The following is a 22,275-nucleotide window of genomic DNA, read 5'->3' on the forward strand; positions in this document are numbered from 1 at the left end:
ACTGGCCACTCATTGACATTCACTCTATTATTCTTGAACTACTCCAGTGTAGCTTTGGCCTTGTGCTTTGGATCATTGTTCTGCTGAACTGAATTTCCCCCCCAGTTTTAAGTCTTTAGTATTTGTCGGTACTTTGCTCCATCCATTTTATTTTCAATCCTTACAAGCTTCCCAGTCCCTACTGAGGAGAAGCATCCCCATAGCATGATACTGCTACCTCCAGGCTTGACTGTAGGGATGGTGTTGACTGAGAGATGTGCTGTGTTGGGTCTGTGCCAAATGCAACACTTGGCATTTAGACCACAGATTTCCAATTTGATCTCGTCATCTTTTCAGGCTTACTCAGGTGCTTTGTTGCAAACTTCATGCAGGATTTGAGATTTTTGCCAGTGGCTTCCTTCTTGCCACCCTGCCATAAAGGCTGGTTTTGTTGAGGGTTCTGGATATTGTTGAGTCATGTTGAGTCTCCCATCTCAGCCACTGAACTCTGTAGCTCTTTAAATGTCGTCATTGGCCTCCCAGTGGCTAGCAACTATAGGGACTGTAGAGTGAAACACAAGCTCCATTAGATCCATTCAAACAGTGTTATGTACAGAGCAGGGTACAGTTATTTAATTTTAATTCACAGATTGGCAGTACATCACTCAACCTAGTTTTGACTAACTTCAATTACTGCTTTTAGATCCATTAAGGTGGCTCTTCCCAGGAAATAGGACAGGGCCCTGTGTGCTCTACTCCTTCCATCCCTAACTTCAAAATAGATTAAATTGAACATTTCAACAAGTTTTAATACAAAAATAGTTCATTCATTTGCACAGGTAAGTATTGGAAACCAGACAATGCTGATGGTCTACAACACATTTTGAAAAGTGTGTTTGAAAATGTTAAAGTTACTAAAATATGTGAACAAAAATCAGTTAATCCCAGAGAGTAAAAATGAAAGAACACTGTAAAGCTTTTTGGGGCTTTTAAAAACATACATGGTACATGTAATATTGTATTTGTATTGACAGCATTGTATTTAAATATGTGGGTCACTCAGAAAGCAGAAAAAGGTCATTAGGACTTGGTTAAAGACCAAGCGTTAAATAGATATAAAACCACTTCCTGTTTGATACCTGAGATCTGACTGGACTTTGAGTCTGCAACAAATGCAATCGTAACAAATGTAACACACATTTCTGCCACCACCACAGATATGTTGTTTTCCTTTGCAGCAGGACATTATTGTAACCATTAACCAAATAACTGAATTACATCTTATTTGCATAGCTTAATTACAATTATCCTAACACGTAATTAAAAGTAGCTGTGCAGTTAAACCGTGAGAAGAAAACAGGTAAGTAAAAGTTCACCTGTTGTTGTTGTTTTTTTAAAGATTTTAGGAAAATTGCTTAGGGTGTTTTTGTTTTATTTAGTAGCTACACATGTAACACGATGCACACAGTGTGCTGTTGGGTTGGGACAGCTGATGCATCTGCTCTCAAAGGTATCTGGACAGTGTGTAGAAACCTGAAGTTTCCAGTCGATATCAGTGTCACTCCTGGAGGAAATGCCCGGGTTTCGCGCTGTCGGCCGTGACACAGACGGCACAATTAGACTTAATTAAAACTGTTGAAATGATTTGTGAAATAAACGCACTTTCAAACACCGAGCCACCGCTCTCCTCGCGGCAGCGCGCAGGGGCGGTTGCCATGGTGCCGGGTCACATGTGCGGGCCGCGCGAGGGATGCTGCGGCTTCTGCCATTTCCATCCAGGAGAGAAAGAGAGAGAGAGAGAGAGAGAGAGAGAGAGGGCTCGGCGTGGGGTGTCCTAGGCTTTCATAACACAACTGGCAACGCTGCATATTTTGCATTGCATTTTTTCTTTTCATATTCCCAGATATTTATTATTAGGTGCTGTGATCTCCAGTATTGTTTTGATTCCGCTGATCTGATTTTGCACGTATTTCTCCAAAGGCTGATCATAGGAATGAGTATAGAAATCCCTGCAGGGCTGACGGAGCTGTTGCAGAGCTTTACGGTAGAGGTGCTGAGGAACCGGCCCGGGGATCTGCTGGACTTCGCCCTGCAGTACTTCACCCAGCTGAGGGAAAGCCAGAGCACCGGGGAGGCGGACGGCCATGAGCAGAACTCGGCGTACAGATCTCGGAAGGGAGTCAACTTCGCCGAGGAGCCCATGCAGACCGACTCGGAAAACGGAGAGGATGGCGAGGAGGACGACGAGGAATTCGTAGGTAACCGACATTGTTGCTGTCGTGTGTGTATTTTGCAATGACGGAAGACGGGCATCTCCGGTAAGACCCCTGCAGTCTGAACGTGCCTCCACATACTAACGATTCCTGCAAACAGGGGGCGGGTAAACACAACCACGAAATACCGCCCGACAAGCAGCTAACAGAATATCACACTTTTTGTTCTGTCCAGTGAAGCATGAAATAATTGATTTATACATTTATTTTCTAAAACAGATAGAGGTATGTTATTAAATGGAAATGTCAACCAATGAGAATGGACTCGTTGGACAATATATATATATATATATATATATATATATATATATATATATATATAAACCCGTTACGTTTAGAAATGCTTGGGACGTGGTTTTAAATGGGCGATTCACCAGAACAGGCACAGGTCTCCTCTTACACTGCAGGCCCTCGCTTGCTGCATCTGTCCGCTTACTCTCCATCTAAAGACAAGTGCGGCAAGTGCACGGTGGATTGGCTGCTTTAAAACCTGCTGCTCCTCCTTCATCTTCTTCATCTTCTTCTCCTCTGAGTAATATAACTAATGATATAGTGGCTTGGTCAATATCCACGCAGACACATGGTCTAAGCTGTTGTGTTAGCAGTGCTCCTTAGTCGGTGAGCCCAGGCCAGGACTTTAATTTATGGTAGCTGCCGGTTTGGGGGGCAAATGCCTACTAAGGCCTTGATCAAATCTACTTGATTCAGGTCTGCTTGTATGCTGTCATGTTTTCATTTTAATTGATAGGAAGAAAGTGGCTTTTTTTTTTTTTTTTTTTTTTTTTACAATACATTAAACCACAAGTCATTTGTTATTTGCAGGTAGGTCAACATTTTGACTTGATCCAGGCCTAAAAGGTTGTTTAAACATACTTATGTATGTCTGTTATGTATTGGCTAAATGGTAGCTTAGATGGTACTCATCAGCTGTAAAATGAATCTACCTTCAGTAAAACCAGATTGACACTGTTTGAGGAAATGGACTTTTATTATGATTGTGGGAAAATGTGTTTACTTCTAGAGAGGTTAATTATTGTGATTGGTCAAGTCTCAGGTACTGCTATAGAAATTATGTTCGGTGAAGTCTTCCAGAAATTCCAATAATTGTATACTGCTACAGACATTAAATGTGGATGAATTGTTTATAACATGAAGTGTACATTGGTTTAATGGTTTTCCTGTTAAATGTTTCTGATGTCTGATAAGTATAGGATATCCACACAAAATAAAGTACACAGACCTTAAAGAACCAACAACACGTCTGTCTTTAAACAGCAGTTTAAACTACATACTGTATATATAATGTATCTGTGATTCATCAGTATTACCTAAATAAAAGTTATCTAGTTATCAGATTGAAGAATGTCTAATAAGATGAGGACTCTGCACAGTCTACCTAGGTTTAGAGATTTTGATTCTCTACAATAACAATTTGTGAGATATATCTCAAAATAGATCAGTCTTGAGAAAAACATATTATCCCAGTTTACCAGGCCTCTATATGTGATATATATGTCAAGCTGTGCTCTGAAGGGTGAAGGATTAGAAAGCATCATTGTGTCCTCTTGAAAATGTGGGGAAGCAATAAAAGAAAGGCAAGAGAGGTTAACAAAAAAAGTAATTGCTGCTCTGGAATCAGTTGATTCCCGTCATTAAAGGATGTTTCTGCACAAACGCTTTACAGGAACTGATTCTCTGTAGTCCAGAACAGGCAAGAGATGAATTGATAGAAATATTCAGGATCCTGAAACGGTCAACACAAATTACTTGTTTATGAACAATAGTGATACACGGGACACAAGAAATGGCAATTAAGAGGAAGTGCTTATTTTTATGACTGAAAACAGGAAGCACTTCTTTACACACAGGGTTGTGGGAGTCTGGAACAAGTTACTGAGCCCTGTCACTGAAACAGCCTGGGATCCTTCAGGAAATGGCTGGATGAAATCCCTGGGTCGATTAGTTAGTAGCATGCCCCCCTCTCATTTGTAATCTGGGTGACTTTGATGTCTGTTAAAATAGTGATGAATCTTAGATTTATGTACAACAGTTTTTGGGACTTTGGGTAAAATTTTTAAAAAGCCACATGATTTTCCCCCCCACCCCCCTAAGGTTTACTTAACTGTGTGTGGATATTCTATACTGGCCAGACTGCAAAATTGCAGTGATTCAATGATGAAAAAAAAAACTATTACACTCGTGTCCATGTTGGTATACAAATAAACAAACCTTCCACGTTCCCAGCAGCACAAGTGTATTGGAATTTAAGCACCTTTTGCTGTGTGCAATCAGTAATGTGCTGTACATTATTAGAAGTAACCATACAATCCAACAACAGCATAACATTTATTTTTTTCTTATTGCAAACAGATTAGGCATACTTTTTAATTTGATATGAAATGTGTAATAACTTTCAGGTTTCAGATCTTTACTCAGGACCAATTTGATTGATGTTTGACAGTTGCGACTGTATAGTGTTTATCCTATCAAAAATTGCACTGGTGACATAGACCATTAACTGCTGAGAATTTGCCCCCCTAAGTGGTACCAATAGACCAAGAAAATACTGAATGCAACTTGCGTTGAAGGAGTACTTACCAAGACATTTTTTCAGTGTGTTTTACCACAATTTATACTCAGAATCAGGATTTCATCCCCTACAAATGGCATGCTACAACCCCAAAAGCACCAAGCATAGTACACGCAAGCCCAAGCTGTGAGGTTGGAAAGTCATCACAAGGGCCCTGAGTTTTATGCAACCTGATTTCTATGGCAGCTGTAATAAGTCTATTTCAATATTATTTATTAGCATGTGTGAATTTAAATGGTTTTATATGAATAGGAACACATCATTTATCTACAAAAGTTAAAAATTAAAAACAGCACTGAATATAGAATTGATAACATCAATGCTGTAACATGTATATTACAAAGGTAATAAAATTAATGCAATTCGCAAGCAGCACATTAATTGTCAGTCTATTGCTGACTTTCGAGTGTGGTCTAAAGTAAATACATTTATATACCCATTGGTGTACAGATTACCAGGTTTATAGTGTTGCCTGCATTAGCTCAATTAAATGCTGTTTGGTTGCCATGTTTTGGACTCCACATGTGTAGAATTCTATCATTTAGAATTAATTTGTATTTTTCTAATTAGTCAAAGCACAATTTGTTGATTTGTATTAATTGTGAATTAAATTACTATAACTGGGGAAGCTGCAGGGACATCTGGGGCAGAGCAGTTGATTAATTCATTATTCATTTGCTAACCATACAAAGGAATTGGTAGCTCTCAAGTGGCCAGGTGGCACTGAACGGTGTTAAGATTGCCGCTCGTCTTTCCCACATGATTTTGTGGACATGACCTCCTAATACAATGCCACACACGGGTACACAATTATCTTTTATCCCAACTACAGTGCATTTAATTTATTCATGTATATTGTATTTTCTCTGGAAGTTCTACAGAAAAATAAGTTTCCAAGTCTTTGTCTTTCTGCGCTTGGTGACCTGCTGCATTTACCCTTAGACATTTCCCATGATACCATTCTTGTATTTTATGTAGATTATGACCTTTTATTTCCCCAAAACTGATAGCAATGTTTTTATTTCAGCCCCAGTAATTAACAGATTTGTAAGAAGAGCTTCAGGTGAGTGTATTTTAATTTTGTTGTGGGATTCTGCAGTTTTAGAAGATTCAGAGATTTATGTTGATATCATAACTACCTGTAATGCTTTTTAAATGCTAGGAGAAGTGTATCATTCTTATAAATTGTGTATTGTGTTTATATTTTCATTAATTTCTTCATTCTTGGTTTTGGTTGGTTCTTAGGAACATCCATATTATATTTCTGTAGGCTATTCCAAACACAGAAAAAGTATGATACAGTCCGGAAACAAACTCAGCACTATAAATTAATAATTAATTTCTGATTATAAATTTGTAGTATATAAAAACACTGATAGGAATTGGTTTTTAAAATGTATTTAATTTATACAACTGTAGTTACAATGTATTCATGCCCTTTGTATGAAACATTTATTCTGTGATTAATTTAGTTTATTGTTCATTAAACCATATTTAATTAACAATTACAGTATATATTTTCAGAGTTAGTTGAATTATGAATCAATCTAGAGAGAACTGTGATGATGACGGAGATTGCACTTGTAGTCCAATGATTGTGAAAACTGTTTAATTGACCACCTGCTGTCAATGTTTTTCATAATTCATAGTGGACTGTATTTGTATTGTGTTTACAGTTGTTCTACACAAATCTTAAATATTTGAAAAACACACTTTAGATCATTTTCTGTCCATTGTTTGTATTGCAGTCTGTGCTGAAGCTTTTAACCCTGATGACGATGAAGAGGACACAGAGCCCAGGGTAAAATCCAAGTACTAAAATAAAATTAACACAACAAAGCATCCTATTACATTCATGCAAAGGCTTTGCTGTTGTTGGCCTATTCATTATTCATTAAGCTGATAAGCATAGGGTTGGAAATTTTAATGAGACATTTCAGTCTTCTATGACTAAAATTGTAATGTTCCAGTATTTATATCTCTTATAGATACTGTAATGTGGCATGCAAGCTTGCCGTGCAAAGTTTTTCATAACTCCTGTAAAATATAACCTTTTTCATAAGTAGCACAGCAAAAACCTGGCTCTGTATAATGTGGGAAGTCTGTTCGAGCCATTGTGCTCGTTTGGTAGGATCACAAGCCTGTTTCCATGTGTAAATTACTTTAATAAAGCTGACTGGAAGCAAATTGGTTGTAATCATTTTAGCATCCAAGCTGTACAGTGTGATTCATGGCCACAGTGGCGAGACACAATTTGACACCTGTTGCACACGCGTTCCTGCAGTGCAGCGAGTTGTAGCGCAGTACGGGGCCGCTTCCTCAGCGTGTGGAGCTGTGCGCTGCTTTTCTGCGGCAGACACGACAGACACATGATGATTATTATATATTATTATTGTTTTTTTACAACATTATATACGTGTTGTTTTAATGTTACAACGTAACTCTGCAGAAGTACGTAAATGAAGTTCAAAAACAATTCCCAAACAAAGGTGGCAGTCCGTGGAGCTCCATTATCCAATAGCAGACCTCGGTTAGGGATGTGCCCGCCTCCCTGTCAATAACAGTTTTTAATTGTATCTACGTACGCGTGTGTACAGTATACTGTTAGTATTCATTTGACTTCATTATGAAAGTGTGTGTGTGTGTGTGTTGGGGGGGTTGGGGTAGCTTGGGCTCATGTTACGTGGGGGGGTGCACCGTGCACGTTATCCTGCTGTATCGTTAAAAACTGAACTTCCTTTCACCTCGGTGTTTTTTGGCTGTCCAGCAATAGGGTTACAGCAGGTAAACCGCATCCTGATCGATGACATTTCGTTATGTTCACACGGAATAAAATAAAATAATAATATCGAAACGTCAGTATACTGAGAGTCGTGCTTTTGCTTTATCGAGATACATGTGCGGAGGGTGTCCATTTTATAACACATCAGGTACCCCTCCCGTCTACAGAGTAACTTCCTCGATAACCCTGCTTGAGTCAGTCGAAAGACGGCAGGATCATCTCTTCTCAACACATAAGCCCAAGCTTTTGTTGCACAGTAGTTTAAACATGCTCTGTAAATGCCTCGCGTATGTAAACGTATTTTAAATGTAAATATTGCGTTTTAATTTATTTCAAGACTGTTACCATCCACTCAAATCAAGCGTCCATTGGCTGTCAGCCCTGTCAATCACAGTGCCGTGTTCCCGTGAGGAATGTGAGAACTCCACCCTCGAATAGCGGTAGAAAAGAACAATGTACATTTGTTGCCATTACATAATTTCCCCATATTGCTTCCTTTTAATGGCATATTTTACATCTGTGTTCAGCATAAGTGGAGGGAAAAGGGTAATACAGAAGCTGTGGATATTTCAAGATGTGTATACTTGTAGTGAACAGATTAATATCTATGAAGCAATTAAATACTTCATGCAGAGCAAATAGAGCAATTCCTGACTGCCCCCAGGCTTGTGATTCTCTGAGAAACGCCTTGTCCCAGAAATATTTCAATAATTAATTGAAATTTTGTTATGCACAGCTGTATTCAGTGCAGTTCTCAGTAAAGCATGTTTCTGGGTTAAACCGTTGAGCACTGACATACACAGCGTTGGATACAGAAGCATGTAAAGGCAATTTACTGTCTTAATACAGCTGGCCAGAGACAGATTCTGTCTTATTCTACGATCGTTTGATCTATAATGTGTAGAAATGTTTAAATATTTCTGGGGAAGTGAGAGAACCTCTGGCAATGCTGCATTCACTATAGCAGTTCCCAATGATGATTCATCTAAAAAATGCTCCCACTTTCTTTTCTTTCTAGAGTGTCATATAAATAACAGACCTGATTCAGTACACAGCTTGAACTCTTGTCTTGCACCTGTTCATCATTCTCCTCAGACGGGTTAATTGGTGCTTAATTTTGTTTAAAAAGGCTTTGCATTAGTTTTATATAGTCTATTATAGTTATGTAGTCTAACTGCACTCTAACAGTCGGCTGTGGCACATGTTCATGATATCGGGGTAGGCTGTAAGAGAGCCGTAGTTATGCCATAATTTTCTGCTTTGAGAATGGGACGAAGTGCTGGCTTGTCTGCTGTAATAATGAAAAAAACATGTACATATATTTCACATAAAATGTGTATTTAAAAAGTATACCAGGAAACATTATATTCAATGGAAACAGAAAATAAGGCCTGAGTAACAATGTTAAAATAGTCATAAGTACTGTGACAAAGTGTTGAGTTTATGTCAAATTAAAATGATTTACATTTTTACTAATCATATAAAAGGAAGCAATGCATTCATATTTTATTTTTGTTGTATTACATTTTTTAGATTATTCATCCCAAATCAGATGAACAAAGGCAAAGACTGCAGGAGGCATGCAAAGACATTATTATTTTCAAAAGCTTAGACCCGGTAAGAGCGATAGTTGTAATGCTTGCTTTGATCTTGTTCTTTCTGGTGATAAAAGAAAATTACAAAAGTTACAGAATCCCACTATATATATCATAGTGTCTCAGAATTATACAAATCCCAAATAAATGGAAACTGTCATTCTCCTTCACAAGAAAGGAGACCAAGAAGATCTGAAGAACTATAGGCCCATTAGTCTACTTCCCATCTTATGCAAAGTATTTACAAAGGTATTAATACATCACCTTCAAGACACCCCGGACTTCACTCAACCAAGAGAACTAGCAGGATTCAGAAGTCATCTGAGAAGTATTAGAAAGAAGCAGAGAATGAGCTTCCATTGTGCCTGAGCTTTGTTAACTACAGGAAAGCATTTTATTCAATACAATCTTATGGAAGAAATCTAAATAAGAGTGAAGATGGGATGGAGTGCATTTAGAAGAAATGGCACTCTATTGAATGGAAATCTACACATTTGCTTGAAGAGAAAAGTATTTGATGAATGCATATCACCACGGCTCACTCATGGCTCTGAAAGCTGGTCAAGAATGTTACGGAAGCTGTGGGAATGCGCTGGATACCGTGCAAGAAGAACAGACCAAAGATGAACAAACCATAGAATGTATCCTAAGAGATGAAAAAATACCTAGAAAATACTACATGTGGTAGTATTAGTGGTAGCTGGTGTGATCTGGAAAAGAGAATGCTGTAAAGAAGTGGAAACCTCTTTGGGAGGTATTCATGCAGCAGTGGAATGATAGACTGATGATATATTATATGTATGTATGTAAAGGCATGTGACTTTTATTACATCCACAGTTATAGTCCCCATATGCGTGTGTGTGCGTGTGTTTATGTATGTATGTACAGATTCAGATGTACACTTACACATATAATTGTTGCTCTAACTCAATAGGAGCAGATTTCCCAGGTATTGGATGCCATGTTTGAGAGGATAGTGAGTGCTGGGGAACATGTTATTGATCAAGATGATGATGGAGATAATTTCTATGTCATTGAGAGGTAGGATTACCGCACATTTAAATTTTTTGCAATTTTCCAAGAAGGAATTTAATTATTGTAATAGGTTTATAATTTAATACGTTTTTAAGTAAATCCTCTGTTATTATTATTATTATTTTCATTTACATGATGATATAAGATTGGCAAAGAAGCGATTTCTTGATTAAAGGATTTTGGTGTTTGGTGGTTTTATATGGACGGATTATTGCCTGATAAATTTAACACAATATTCCTTTTCTTTGCAGAGGAACATATGACATATTTGTGAAAGTAGACGGCGCTGATCGTTGTGTGGGCACATACGATACCCATGGAAGTTTTGGGGAACTGGCCTTAATGTACAATACCCCAAGAGCGGCCACAATCATTGCTACCTCACCTGGTGCTTTATGGTGTTTGGTAAATATATTTTATTTTAAGTTTATATATAATTTTTCTTCATATAACTTCAGTGGAAAATTACTCTGAAGTTCATTAAATTAAATGTTATTTGTAACCATGCTCCAGATAAGTATCATACCGTTATCATTCCCTGCTGAAGGATAACCATTTCTATCCCCTTGCCATTATACATTTTTCATTCAGCTATGGAAAAACACATCTAATCCCTGTGTGTAGTTTCACAATGTTTAATTTCTCTGCACCTGTTGGAGGTTTCTATTGGTGCGCTGACATTACCCATCTAATTCAGTGGAGGACAACCCTGGTACTGGAGGAGCACAGGGCCTTTTTTCACCTCAGCCATCAATGATTTAACTAAAACACTTATTTAAGTATTGTTTTCAGGGTATAAGTAGGTAGGAATGTTAACAGACCTACAAAACCGGATAGTAGTGAGAAATAATGACACTAGACCAAATCTTCCTATTTGTTCATAAACACTTTGAACTAGCTGAAGATGAGAGAATATTTTTAAACATTGCAGCAATATATCATGATATGAGTAAAATTAATTAATATATGGCAGTAACTCCTCATAATTTGTCCCCATGTGAAACATGTATTATGGATGAATATGAGTCACATACACAGACTGGAGTTGGCAAACACACTATATAACACATTTCCCCACAAACCTTTATATTTTCATGACCTTGTTAAAGGAACTGTATTTTGAGGAATGTTAATGTTTGTGCTTCCTAGGTAACAAATGTGACTATGACTGTGCACCTGCTCTTAAAAGTGTCTGAAAGAAAGATTTGTCAGTTCTTTAAATTGACTGCAATGAGGTGACATTCAATTAAATATAAAATATTTTTGAACCTTCTCCAGTAAAATGTTCCAAAGCTTTGAAGGTCAGATTGTACCCTTTTGTTACAGCCCTAGAGCGTGACGGGGACAGAGTGCAGGGCCACTTACACCGCACACACAGCCCCTTTGAGAAGTGCTTTCACAAGGAAGACAGGCTGGGCAGTGGTGAATAGTATGTTGATGGAAGATACAAAATAAAGATGGTGGAAAGAAAACTGTAAAGCAGTCATTATCTTACAATTGGACATTTTAAATTTTGGCATTTTATATAAAATATAAAATAATTGTATTAATCCTGACTTATTTAATTATCTTAAAACGTAACTTCTGTAGTTGGTAAGAAAATGGGAAAACTACCACTGTTGACACAAATCTGGGAGTGATTTTTGCAGGAAAAACAAATATCTGGAGCACAGTTTTAACTGAACATAAAGTTCTGAATTGTGTGAATCATTCAGGTTTATTTTTGAATTACCATTGTACGTAAACAGAGCAAACAAACATTACAAATGGAGAACACTGTCAGATAAACCTGTTGATTCAGTTTCTTCACTTTTTAGAAATGACACTACTAAAACATCTGCTACAACTTGCAATGCACTTATTTTTCAGTAGGACTCCCTCTAGTGAAAATGTTAGTATGCTTGGCTTAAAACAGAAATTCTAGCATAATCTGTTGTGCACTGTGAAAAGTATAACATTTTATTAATTTAAGAATAATGATCTTGGACTTGAGTTTGAAAGGCAGGGTGGAATAAAGGGTGATTAGAAAGCAAGTTTTACAACATCAGTGCACTGTATCTCGCAATCAGTAGGGCATAAGATGGTGAAATTGCTAATTGTTGTCACTAGGGGGTGCCACTGGTTTCTGCTGTTTATTGCCATGTTGCATTAGGAGTAGATAGTCCTGTCACTCACAGGGCAGTTCAGTCAAGCTGAATTGCTCAAGGTATTCACAGACATAGCACTGAGGCTCATGGTGTGTGAGCTTATTACACTGACGTCATCCTTCTCTGAGCATGATGTGGGTATAGTGGGTTTGTCGCTCTGCTGGTGAGGCTGTGCATATCAGACAAGTGCTCGGGGCTGTGCAGACGACTGCTCTCAATGAATACCGTAGAGAGCGCAATGTCATCAGTAGGTTGTGTTCAAGAGCTGCTGTTCCCACCCTAATCAGAATGGCCAGGATACAGGTTGCATCTCTGATAAGCCTCACAGCGGCACACCACAAATACCAATTAGCTTCTTGTAGGACTTTTTATTCAAACAGTGGATGTTCCGAGACCAGCTGCACCATGTCCCAGGTTGATTGTGTCCTGGAAGTGAATTGAAGTCATTAGGATAAGAAGTGTATTCCAGGTGCTAATTGAGTGCTAATTGAACGCTGCCTGTAACCCCGGCCTCTCGAGGACTGGAGCTACATATGTATGGTGTTTAGTCTCATTTCAGCCCAGTGCTTCCAGTGCTGGTCCTGCAGTTCATATTATGTTTTATACCAGTAGTGCCAGCCTGCAGCCTGCTGCCAGGGGAGAGTGAAAGAAAGCAGCTGTGTCCTGATGAATGAAGAACTGCCAGATTGTCCTCTCTACGTCTTCCTGCATTATTCTTGTTATGTATCTCATCACAACCAGTATACGAATCCTCATTACCTGCATAAGCTGTAGCTGCATGAATAAGATGCAGGGAGTGAGTTAATGGATGTGAATGACTGCAAGTTTCAAAGACTTCAAAGCCTTTAAAGTTGAAGCTTTTGGTCACACAAAGGATCAAACGGTTCAGTCCCGCAAGGTCTCCTTATTTAACCTGCATGATACCAGGCCAAGCTAATGGCCCCGATCCTGCCTATGCTGAAGCAGTGTGGTGAGGGCTCCTGTGCACACAGGCAACCCAGTGACATGTGTCTTACAGGAACACACTCGGGACAGTCATTTCAAGTCACTTGCCTCGAGACATCATGGAATCGGTTCCTTGTTCAGGACATGGCCAGCGTGCCTGAAGACATGTATCATGCTGGTGTACTTCACTCTCGATTGAGAAGCAACACAAACTCTATGTAACACTGGTGATTGTCAGAAGTAGATCATAGTGACCCCAGAAACAACAGTAAATAACTGGAATTGGCGTCCCCGTGGCCCCTTTAAAATATTTTGAAAATAACCTTCCCTTTTTCTTATTACTTGAGAAGCACAGTGCATTGATGTGGTAAACAGTTTACTAATCACTAATAAAAAGGCAAGAAACAATTTTCCAGGTTTGTTTTCCATATTTTAGAAGTTCACATGAAAATGATATTGGAAAGGAGTCTTGGACAAATGCTGAAGGGCTCTAAGGCAGAATTATAATGTAATGAAAAAAATGTATTTGCTTTTATCCATTTGTGGGCTTATTTGGTTCACTCTTTGGATGCAAGTGTAAACAAGCAAGCCTTATTTGGGTGGAGTGAGAGCAAATGTTTTTCCTATGAAACACCAGAAAAATTGTAAGAAAATGTTACTCTCACATTAACCCAAACCTCCACCCTTAAAAAATGGCTACAGTTATCAAATGAGATTTAACACGGACGTTTAGGGCTCTTAACACATGCAACACAAATTATTTATGCATTACATTTGGAAACTGACAATCATACTTTTGAAAGACAGACATTGTTATAATAGTCCAAGCAGAAAATGTGGTGTTATATGTTTTTTTTACTTTTAACATTACAGCAAATATATATATTTTTTTTATTATAGGACAGACTAATGTTTCGGAGAATCATTGTGAAAAACAATGCCAAAAAGAAGAGACTGTATGAAGCATTCATTGAGACGCTTCCATTGCTCAAATCACTTGAAGTTAGTATCCATTTTTTTCTTTTTTTTTTTTTTTTTTTTCATAAGGCAGATATGATCAAGAAATGATGCTTATTTAACTTTCTTTCTTTCTTTTCCCCTTCCATAGCCCTCGGAAAGAATGAAAGTTGTGGACGTAATAGCATCTAAAATGTACAAAGATGGAGATCAAATTATTGCTCAGGTTACCCATTTATCATTCTTTATGTGTGTTGTTTGGATGTTTGTATACTCTAAGTTATTACAAATGTGTGTTTTTTCCATACAATTTCACACTGTCCATAAAACCAACACCGTTGTTTCACAATTCGTGAAACTTCACATTTTGTAAATATCTGAACCACTCATAGGCTAAATCAAAACTGTAAACTACCCATGAATAATTATTTTATTCATAAGCAGTAGGAAGTGGTTTCAAACATTTAACAGATTGGGTACAAGTTTGCTGTTTGGCCTTGCACAGGTAGGTCAAAAATGTGTTTTGTTCAAGGATCCAAAACTTTATTTAATGCCCCTGATTATAATTTTTTCAAGACTAGTTTATTTTCACATGGTTTGGTGGCAGTGTTAAAAAATAAATATCAACATCCCTTAAAGTAAACTTGAAGTACTCAGCTTGAAACACATTCATATTTTGCATATGTGGGATCAGCTGGACTTTTTGCTAAACAGTTTTTCAGCCGGGTGTCCCAAAGTACTGAAGATCCCTGGGGAGAACTCCTGAGTGTTGGTTTGGTAACCAGAACTGAAAACATTATTTCAGATGACGGATAACTAGTGCATTGTAGTTATTTAACATTTAACATTCATTCCCCTGCTTTTAATTCTAGCTTGTCAGAAGCATATCCAAGCGTTTTGTTGGACTATTTTGTTGCTTGCCTACTCTAGATTAAGAAAGTGATGAGTCCACACGGATTCCCTGATCCTTCTCATTTATGTTCTAGTTCATTGCCTATCCTTGGATACTGTATTACATCAGATTAGGCTGAGCTGTTCATTTGACAGTTAAAGTAATCTCTGGCACTTAATTGAGGGTGGTGTTTATTTTAGAGCAGCCTTTATCAGAAATGCATTTTTGTGTATGCATGCTGCAATTGTTATATGATTTTAAAGATCTGTGGCAAGTTTGAGCTGAGGTGTGTAACGTTCTTTATCTCTGGCAGTTTGGAGTTGGTTGGCGGTTTGTGTTTGTGGTCAGTTCTTTTTGGTGTGTGTGTGTGTGTGTGGGGGGGGGGGCGGTTCCATGAACTGCTATGTCATTGTGTAATTACATTTAATTGTATTTCAATAAAGCTTATTTTAATGTATTCAGTTTGTTTTGTTTGTTTGTACTATGCTTCATATCTCTTTGAGCTGGTGTGGTTAAAATTAACTGAGCGTTTCTTTATTGGGAGCGGGAGCTATCCAAGGGCAGTGTTTGTTAAGAAGCTGACATCTGAGTGCCGTGTTAATGCGAGGGTGGTTAATTGGAAATAGTATGGTATTTAGAGTGGACAGTTTTATTGCCTTTGTTCATGTAGAACATGCTCATTAAATTAAATTTACCAAGTGTCAGGCCATTAGTGAATATTCCTCATGCACAATCTGTGCTGCTGAGTCTGTGTTTGCAGCTCCACTATTTAAGTATAATCTGAAAATCCAACCAGATACCAGATAATTTGTGTAAATTAGGAAGAGTAGGGGCCTGAGGTATAGTGAGGTGCTGAGGTATCATTATTCTTTGTTTTCTGTACATTAGCCAGTTCAGTTAATCCACATTACCTCTCTTGTACAGGTAAATTCAAATTGTACAGGCAAGTGTGTCCATGCAGCTGTGGCCAGCAAAGTCTTTAGCTATGCAGTTATTCCTTCCAACTCAGTCTGATAGTTAACGACTTTACAAGAAAGTATATGGTGACCCACACAAAGAGGCCCTAAGTGGAAAATAGTAGTGCTTTTAAGACTGAAATCAGGAGGTAGTCCTTTACACAGAGGATTGTGAGAGTCTGGAACAAGTTACCTAGCCCTGACAGACCCCCCCCCACCGGATCCTTCAGGAAACAGCTGGAGGAAATCCTCCGATTGATTAGTCGTTAATGTGCCATTGAACGAGGTACCTGAGAGAGCTACAAGAGTCCTCCTCTTGTTTCTAACCTATACATTTTTTTGCAATAGCTTTGATTTAAACAAATTTACGTGTCAGCATTTCTTTGCAAAAATTATAATGATATTTGTCCGTGAACGTTTGGCATTTTTGACCATTATTTGTGTTTTGCCGCAGAGGGTTTCAGATAATTGTCAAATATTTTTTGATATGTTCTATAATCCATTAAGATTTAGATGTTTAATTGTAAGTGGGAATGTGAGCCACCTCAGGCATTATATTGTACAGTATTCAAGGTGTTTTTTTCTATTGCAGGGAGATTTGGCCGATTGTTTTTACATTGTGGAATCAGGAGAGGTGCGAATAACAATGCGACGGAGCAAGGTGGGTCTAAGGGTTACAACATACTAATCACAGTTACTTATATATCTGTAGAAATATTATATTTACTGATTTCCAACTTGGAAGGTGATCTAATTTTATTTCCTATTTAACTTTTTTATGTCTAGCATAAAGCAGGTGTGGATGAAAGTGGTGAAGTGGATATAGCACATTGCTCCAGAGGACACTACTTTGGAGAACTGGCTCTGGTAACAAACAAGGCCCGGGCTGCTTCAGCTTATGCTGTAGGAGACGTCAAATGTTTAGGTAATTGTTTTCCTGTTTAATGGTAATGTTTATGTACATTGTTTTCCCGTTTAATATATATATATTGGCTATAGGAAGTATTCATCCCTCAATTGACTTCAATTCACATTTTGTTGTGTTACAGCCTGAAATGTTGATGCATTTAATCTACACTGATCTACACAACCTACTCCACACTTTCAATGTAGGAAAATATGGGGTGGGGGGTAAATAACTGAAAAGTAAAAAAACAACTCTAACAAAGTTGTGGAAAGGCACAGGCAGAGGAGTGCCAATGATGACTCTGAAAGATCTACAGCTCAAGCCCCTGCCCCCATGGCCAAGTGTCCCCAAACTGACCGTAGTTGCCAGCGATATGTAATTGTCCCCCCAGTCGAGAAACCCGGGCGAGCCCCTCCCCTCTCAATGTCCTGTGCATGCTACTGCTACAGTGTTCCATGTCTGAGATGCCTGTATGGAAGAGTGGCAAGAAGGAAGACATTTCTGAAAAAAACCCATGTAAATGAAACATCATCCATTTGGCCTAAATGCAAAGTGTTAATGTCTGGCACAAATCTAGCACAGCACATCACCCATGCAACACCATCCCTACTGTGAAGCATGGTGGTGGCAGCATCATGATATGGGGATGCTTTGCAGCAGCAGGGACTGGGAAGCTTGTCAGTGTACAGGGCAAAATGAATGGAGCTAAATACAGGCAAATCATTTGAGGAAAGAAAGAACATTCTGTGGTCCTGGCTGCAAAAGACCTATGTCTGGGATGGAGATTCACCTTTCAGCAGGGCAATGACCCCAGTCACACATCAAGAATATGAATTCCTGGAGTGGCCCAGTCAAAGCCTGGACTTGAATCTGATTGAGACTCTGTTGCAAGACTGAAAGATTGCTGTTCACCAATGATTTGCCATCCAACTTGTCATATCTTTATCAATTTTGCAAAGAATAATGGGTAAATATTCAACCTGATATGCAAACCTGGTAGAGACTTACCCCACAAGACTCACAGCTGTAATTGCTGCCAAAGGTCAAAACAAAATCTCTTGTCTCTTCAAAGTGTTGAGTAAGTTGTGAAAATCAAAGGGAAAAAAATCCCAACATAATGTAAAAAGTCCAATGGGGGTGGATACTTCCTATAGCACTTAATATTTATTCCAAATTAATTATAACCTAAATTATTACAGTATAATAATATGGTATATTTTGTAGGATATTAAGTGACAAACTGACCTGCTTTTTTTTGTTTGTTTTTTCTTGTTTTGCACAGTTATGGATGTCAAGGCATTTGAAAGATTGTTGGGTCCCTGTATGGATATTATGAAAAGAAACATTGCAAACTATGAAGAGCAACTTGTTGCCCTTTTTGGAAGTAACATGGACATAGCTGACCCTAGTGCATGAACAAGACACAGAAAGAACTGACATGCATCTTATGGGATGAAAAACAAAGCTGTTCCAAGAAAACTGTCAACTTTGTGTAGATGCCAAGCATTTCAGTAACTTATTTTTATTATTTTGCTTTTAAAAATGTGAACCACAAAGTAAACAATTGCGATCTAGATCCTTAGATAAAAACACAAGGTCCATGCAGGAACGCTTCCCTCTTACCAGGGTTAAAAACTCGTGTTTTGTTCCTGAAATAAGTATCTTTATACCTGAATTTTAAGTGTTTGATTTTAATTTCACAATACAATCTTTTCTCCTTCTTTAATATCCATGTGCATTCCTGTCACCTTGTATGTCTTCACTGCTTTCATTCCTCAGATTTCCCGACAATTTCAAAAGGTATTATAAATTAAATGCACATAAACATTTAAGATATATATGTTAGCTCAGAGACAAATAAATTACATGTGATCAGCATAAATGCATATACTTTCCAAAACTAAAAACTAGGTAAAGAGAGAGAGCTATAGGAGAACTGATCAAATGTTTAACTCCTCCCTTCAGTGGGTCCTTTACAATGAACTATTCAATTTTAATGTCATAAAACATTCTCAAGTACAATTGGTTTTGTAATATAAGTATAGAAACAAACAAAATGAAAACGTCTGATAAATGGAGTTGGTTCACATGGTCAATCTATACATGTATTTAATCAATCGCTTCATACAGACTGTTACGGTTGATTTCTGGTTTGCGTTATTGGATTGACCAAATGCGTGTAATGCCTCGGTTGCACTGGGTTAAGTGTCTGAGTCTGTAAAGCGCCGCTGAGATCCGTCCTGAGGAGCAGCAGCGACTGTGGGTTCGGTTTGTGTTTCGTGTTAAAAACAGAGACGGGAAACTACGAGCGACGCAGCCTGACGAGGAGAGGACTTTGTGTCTGTTTTATTCTTTGTGCTTTACATGATACATGATAAATACACGTTTCTGTTCAGAGATATTAGGAAGAGCTGAACGTGTAGACAACATTATATTCCCATAACAATACGTTTCCATGCGCAACAATAAAATAAATAGCAAATATGTATTGTTATCGTCATCATTTGTGCTGGTATATATGTATTTTAAACGGCACAGCGTGACTCCCTTCATTTATTCCTTACTACAGATTTGTAACTGCAAACCATACTATTTGCCGTATTATTAATAATGTACTTATCAGACGTCCTTAACCCGGGCAAGTTACAGTTGAGACAAAATACACACGTTTCACGATGAATCATCCGGATACAATATAGCAGCTTTAATTGAACTAAAGTGCGCGTCTCAGTCATGGCGTTTGTGGACGCATTTATTAATCCAGTCCTTATGTTTTAGAGGGAAACCCAGATCTGCTGTATTAATGTATTCATTCATTGATCTTGTCAATGGACACGTTAACTGAATCGTGTTCCTTCACACTGACTGTCTCTGGATTGTCCTGCACACATTCACTCACACAGCCTGGACACCAGCTGGCATACAGTATTAATACCATTATTATCCTTCAGTTTATTGTGACTAGTCTGTGAATCACAGTGTTTAATGCACTCGGATATGAACTGTATCTGCCATCGTTTCTGTACGTGGATTTCACTCGATGCTGCTAATAAAACTAATTACATCGTGATCGCACTCGCACTTGAGATTATATCCTCCGACACAGCGTGTCTGCTGTCCTCCTGTCTCAGTCAATCTCACTCCTCTGATAGAGACTCGTGTCCTCAGTGGACGGACGCGTACAGCCACGTGTGGCAGCAGACAGTTAACCGGCACAAAACACGGCGCGTCCGGACGCTCCGCCGGTGGAAACGGGGCATAAGTTTGTTATGCTTTTGAAAGTTATTTTCTTGAATAGACTAGTTCAAGTGTTGTTTACTTTTGTAGTCATTTACATAATGTATCAGTTTAAAGAATACATCATATCCTTATTTTTAACTGAATATATATATATATATATATATATATATATATATATATATATATATATATATATATAATAATCTCACCATTATCATCCGCCTGTATCGATCCACTGCTGGATGAAGGCTTCCCCAAAATGTTTCCCTTGCTTTGATCTGCAGCTTCTCTCTTACCATGTCACACTTGCAAAGTTTATGATTTAATCTTTCCATCTTCTGTGTGGTCGTCTTCTAGATTAGCTTTTATCCATCTCTAGGTATCCATTCAATAGATTCCTTGGTCCATATTTGATCTGTTCTTCTTATGATGTATCTGACCATGTTAACATTTTCACTCTTTCAATGATATCACATATTTGTGTTTTGTTCTATATATATAGTTTAGTAAAATGCAATTATAAGTTACAAATGAGGAAATAAATAAGCTATGAATTAAGCTCTCTAAATTTTGGTCTTTTGGGACAGTATTCATGAGCCTTAAGTGAGCTTAAGTGTTTAAAGTGTTTTTCCTTCCGTTTCCCCTGTTCCATACCTTAGACACTTTAACCAGCAACACTCTGTTATTCTCTTTCAATTTCACAATCATGTCTAATGTGAAGGGCAACCTGTCATCGGTGTCAACATTTTTAAAGTATTGATGGAAGCGAAAAAGCTGACGCCAGATATAACCCCAGCATTATTTTGCATCTGTTACACTTCAGCTTGCTGACAGATACAAACTGATCACTTCCAGTTTGATCCAGATTTTTCCTTAAAAAACATTTCCTCTCACAGATCTGATTTGCTAGGATACATTGTGAACCAATAGCAAACCTTTTGCTGTTGATGTTCATGTTGCTGCAAGTTATATGCTGTTATCAGTACTCGGTAGTCTTGGTAAATTGAGCTTCTGATAATAAAAACATACACACTAAAGCTGAGCTTATAACAAAGTGCACTTCTTATCAACTTCCATTTTATTAATATTTGTGTTTAAAAAAGTGATGGAAATGTATTTTAAATGTTTCACGGCTACCCATTTTGATAGCCACTTGATTTAAATGTTCAGTATGAGAAACAAGATTTCCAGGACACCGTCTCAACAGATTTCCCTTTCACATTGAAGCATCCACTTTAATCCACCTTCTTTCTAGATTTACAGCAGGAGATTAACATGTTTAGAGTGGTGTGACAGACTTTATTATCACATACTGGGTCATGAGCACCTTCAATGTTGCCTACCTCGCCATCACCATCAGTGTTGCTCCAGGAAGTGACAAGCATTCATTCCTCCACAATTCATATCTTGAGCAGTTTGCTGAGAAACAATATTTTCTGTTGTTGTGCACATTTGTGTTTTCATATCTCATGCTATGTATGTAATTGCTTCATTTTTAGAGTTCAGTGTGTAACCATTAATGTTTAAAAATGCATCCATTTATCTGTATGAAATTCAGTAATAACTTATTTTTTGCACTAGCTTAGGTTTGACAGTGCAGTTCATTTATGTAATGCAGTTTAAAAAAAGCTGTAGGCTTCCAATGCCAGAACATTTTCAGTATTTTATTGTTGGTTATATTTGAATTTTATTTACAATAAATTACAGTTTTCTATGACATGAACATCTGCCTGTGTTCTTACAGTAATGGTTTGCAATATACTTTTTATTGGTGAACATTGGGACACATTTGGTTATTTGTTACAAAAAAAGGTTTATTTTGAATTTGTTGAGATATACACTCACCTAAAGGATTATTAGGAACACCATACTAATACTGTGTTTGACCCCCTTTCGCCTTCAGAACTGCCTTAATTCTACGTGGCATTGATTCAACAAGGTGCTGAAAGCATTCTTTAGAAATGTTGGCCCATATT

At 37.9% G+C, this 22,275-nt stretch overlaps 1 protein-coding gene across 1 annotated transcript; it reads left to right on the forward strand.

Moving 5' to 3' along the window:
- Positions 1-1,725: 1,725 nt before the first annotated feature.
- Positions 1,726-22,022, forward strand: prkar2b (protein kinase cAMP-dependent type II regulatory subunit beta). Its single transcript, XM_066704925.1, has 11 exons — positions 1,726-2,237; positions 5,870-5,905; positions 6,591-6,643; positions 9,158-9,241; positions 10,155-10,261; positions 10,507-10,660; positions 14,248-14,349; positions 14,456-14,530; positions 16,745-16,813; positions 16,939-17,077; positions 18,342-22,022. The coding sequence occupies exons 1-11, from the start codon at positions 1,730-1,732 to the stop codon at positions 18,473-18,475; spliced, it is 1,461 nt and encodes a 486-aa protein (XP_066561022.1). The 5' UTR covers positions 1,726-1,729; the 3' UTR covers positions 18,476-22,022.
- Positions 22,023-22,275: the final 253 nt, after the last annotated feature.

This window comes from Amia ocellicauda, chromosome 5 (assembly GCF_036373705.1).
Source record: "Amia ocellicauda isolate fAmiCal2 chromosome 5, fAmiCal2.hap1, whole genome shotgun sequence".
In the NCBI taxonomy this organism is placed as follows: Eukaryota; Metazoa; Chordata; class Actinopteri; order Amiiformes; family Amiidae; genus Amia; species Amia ocellicauda.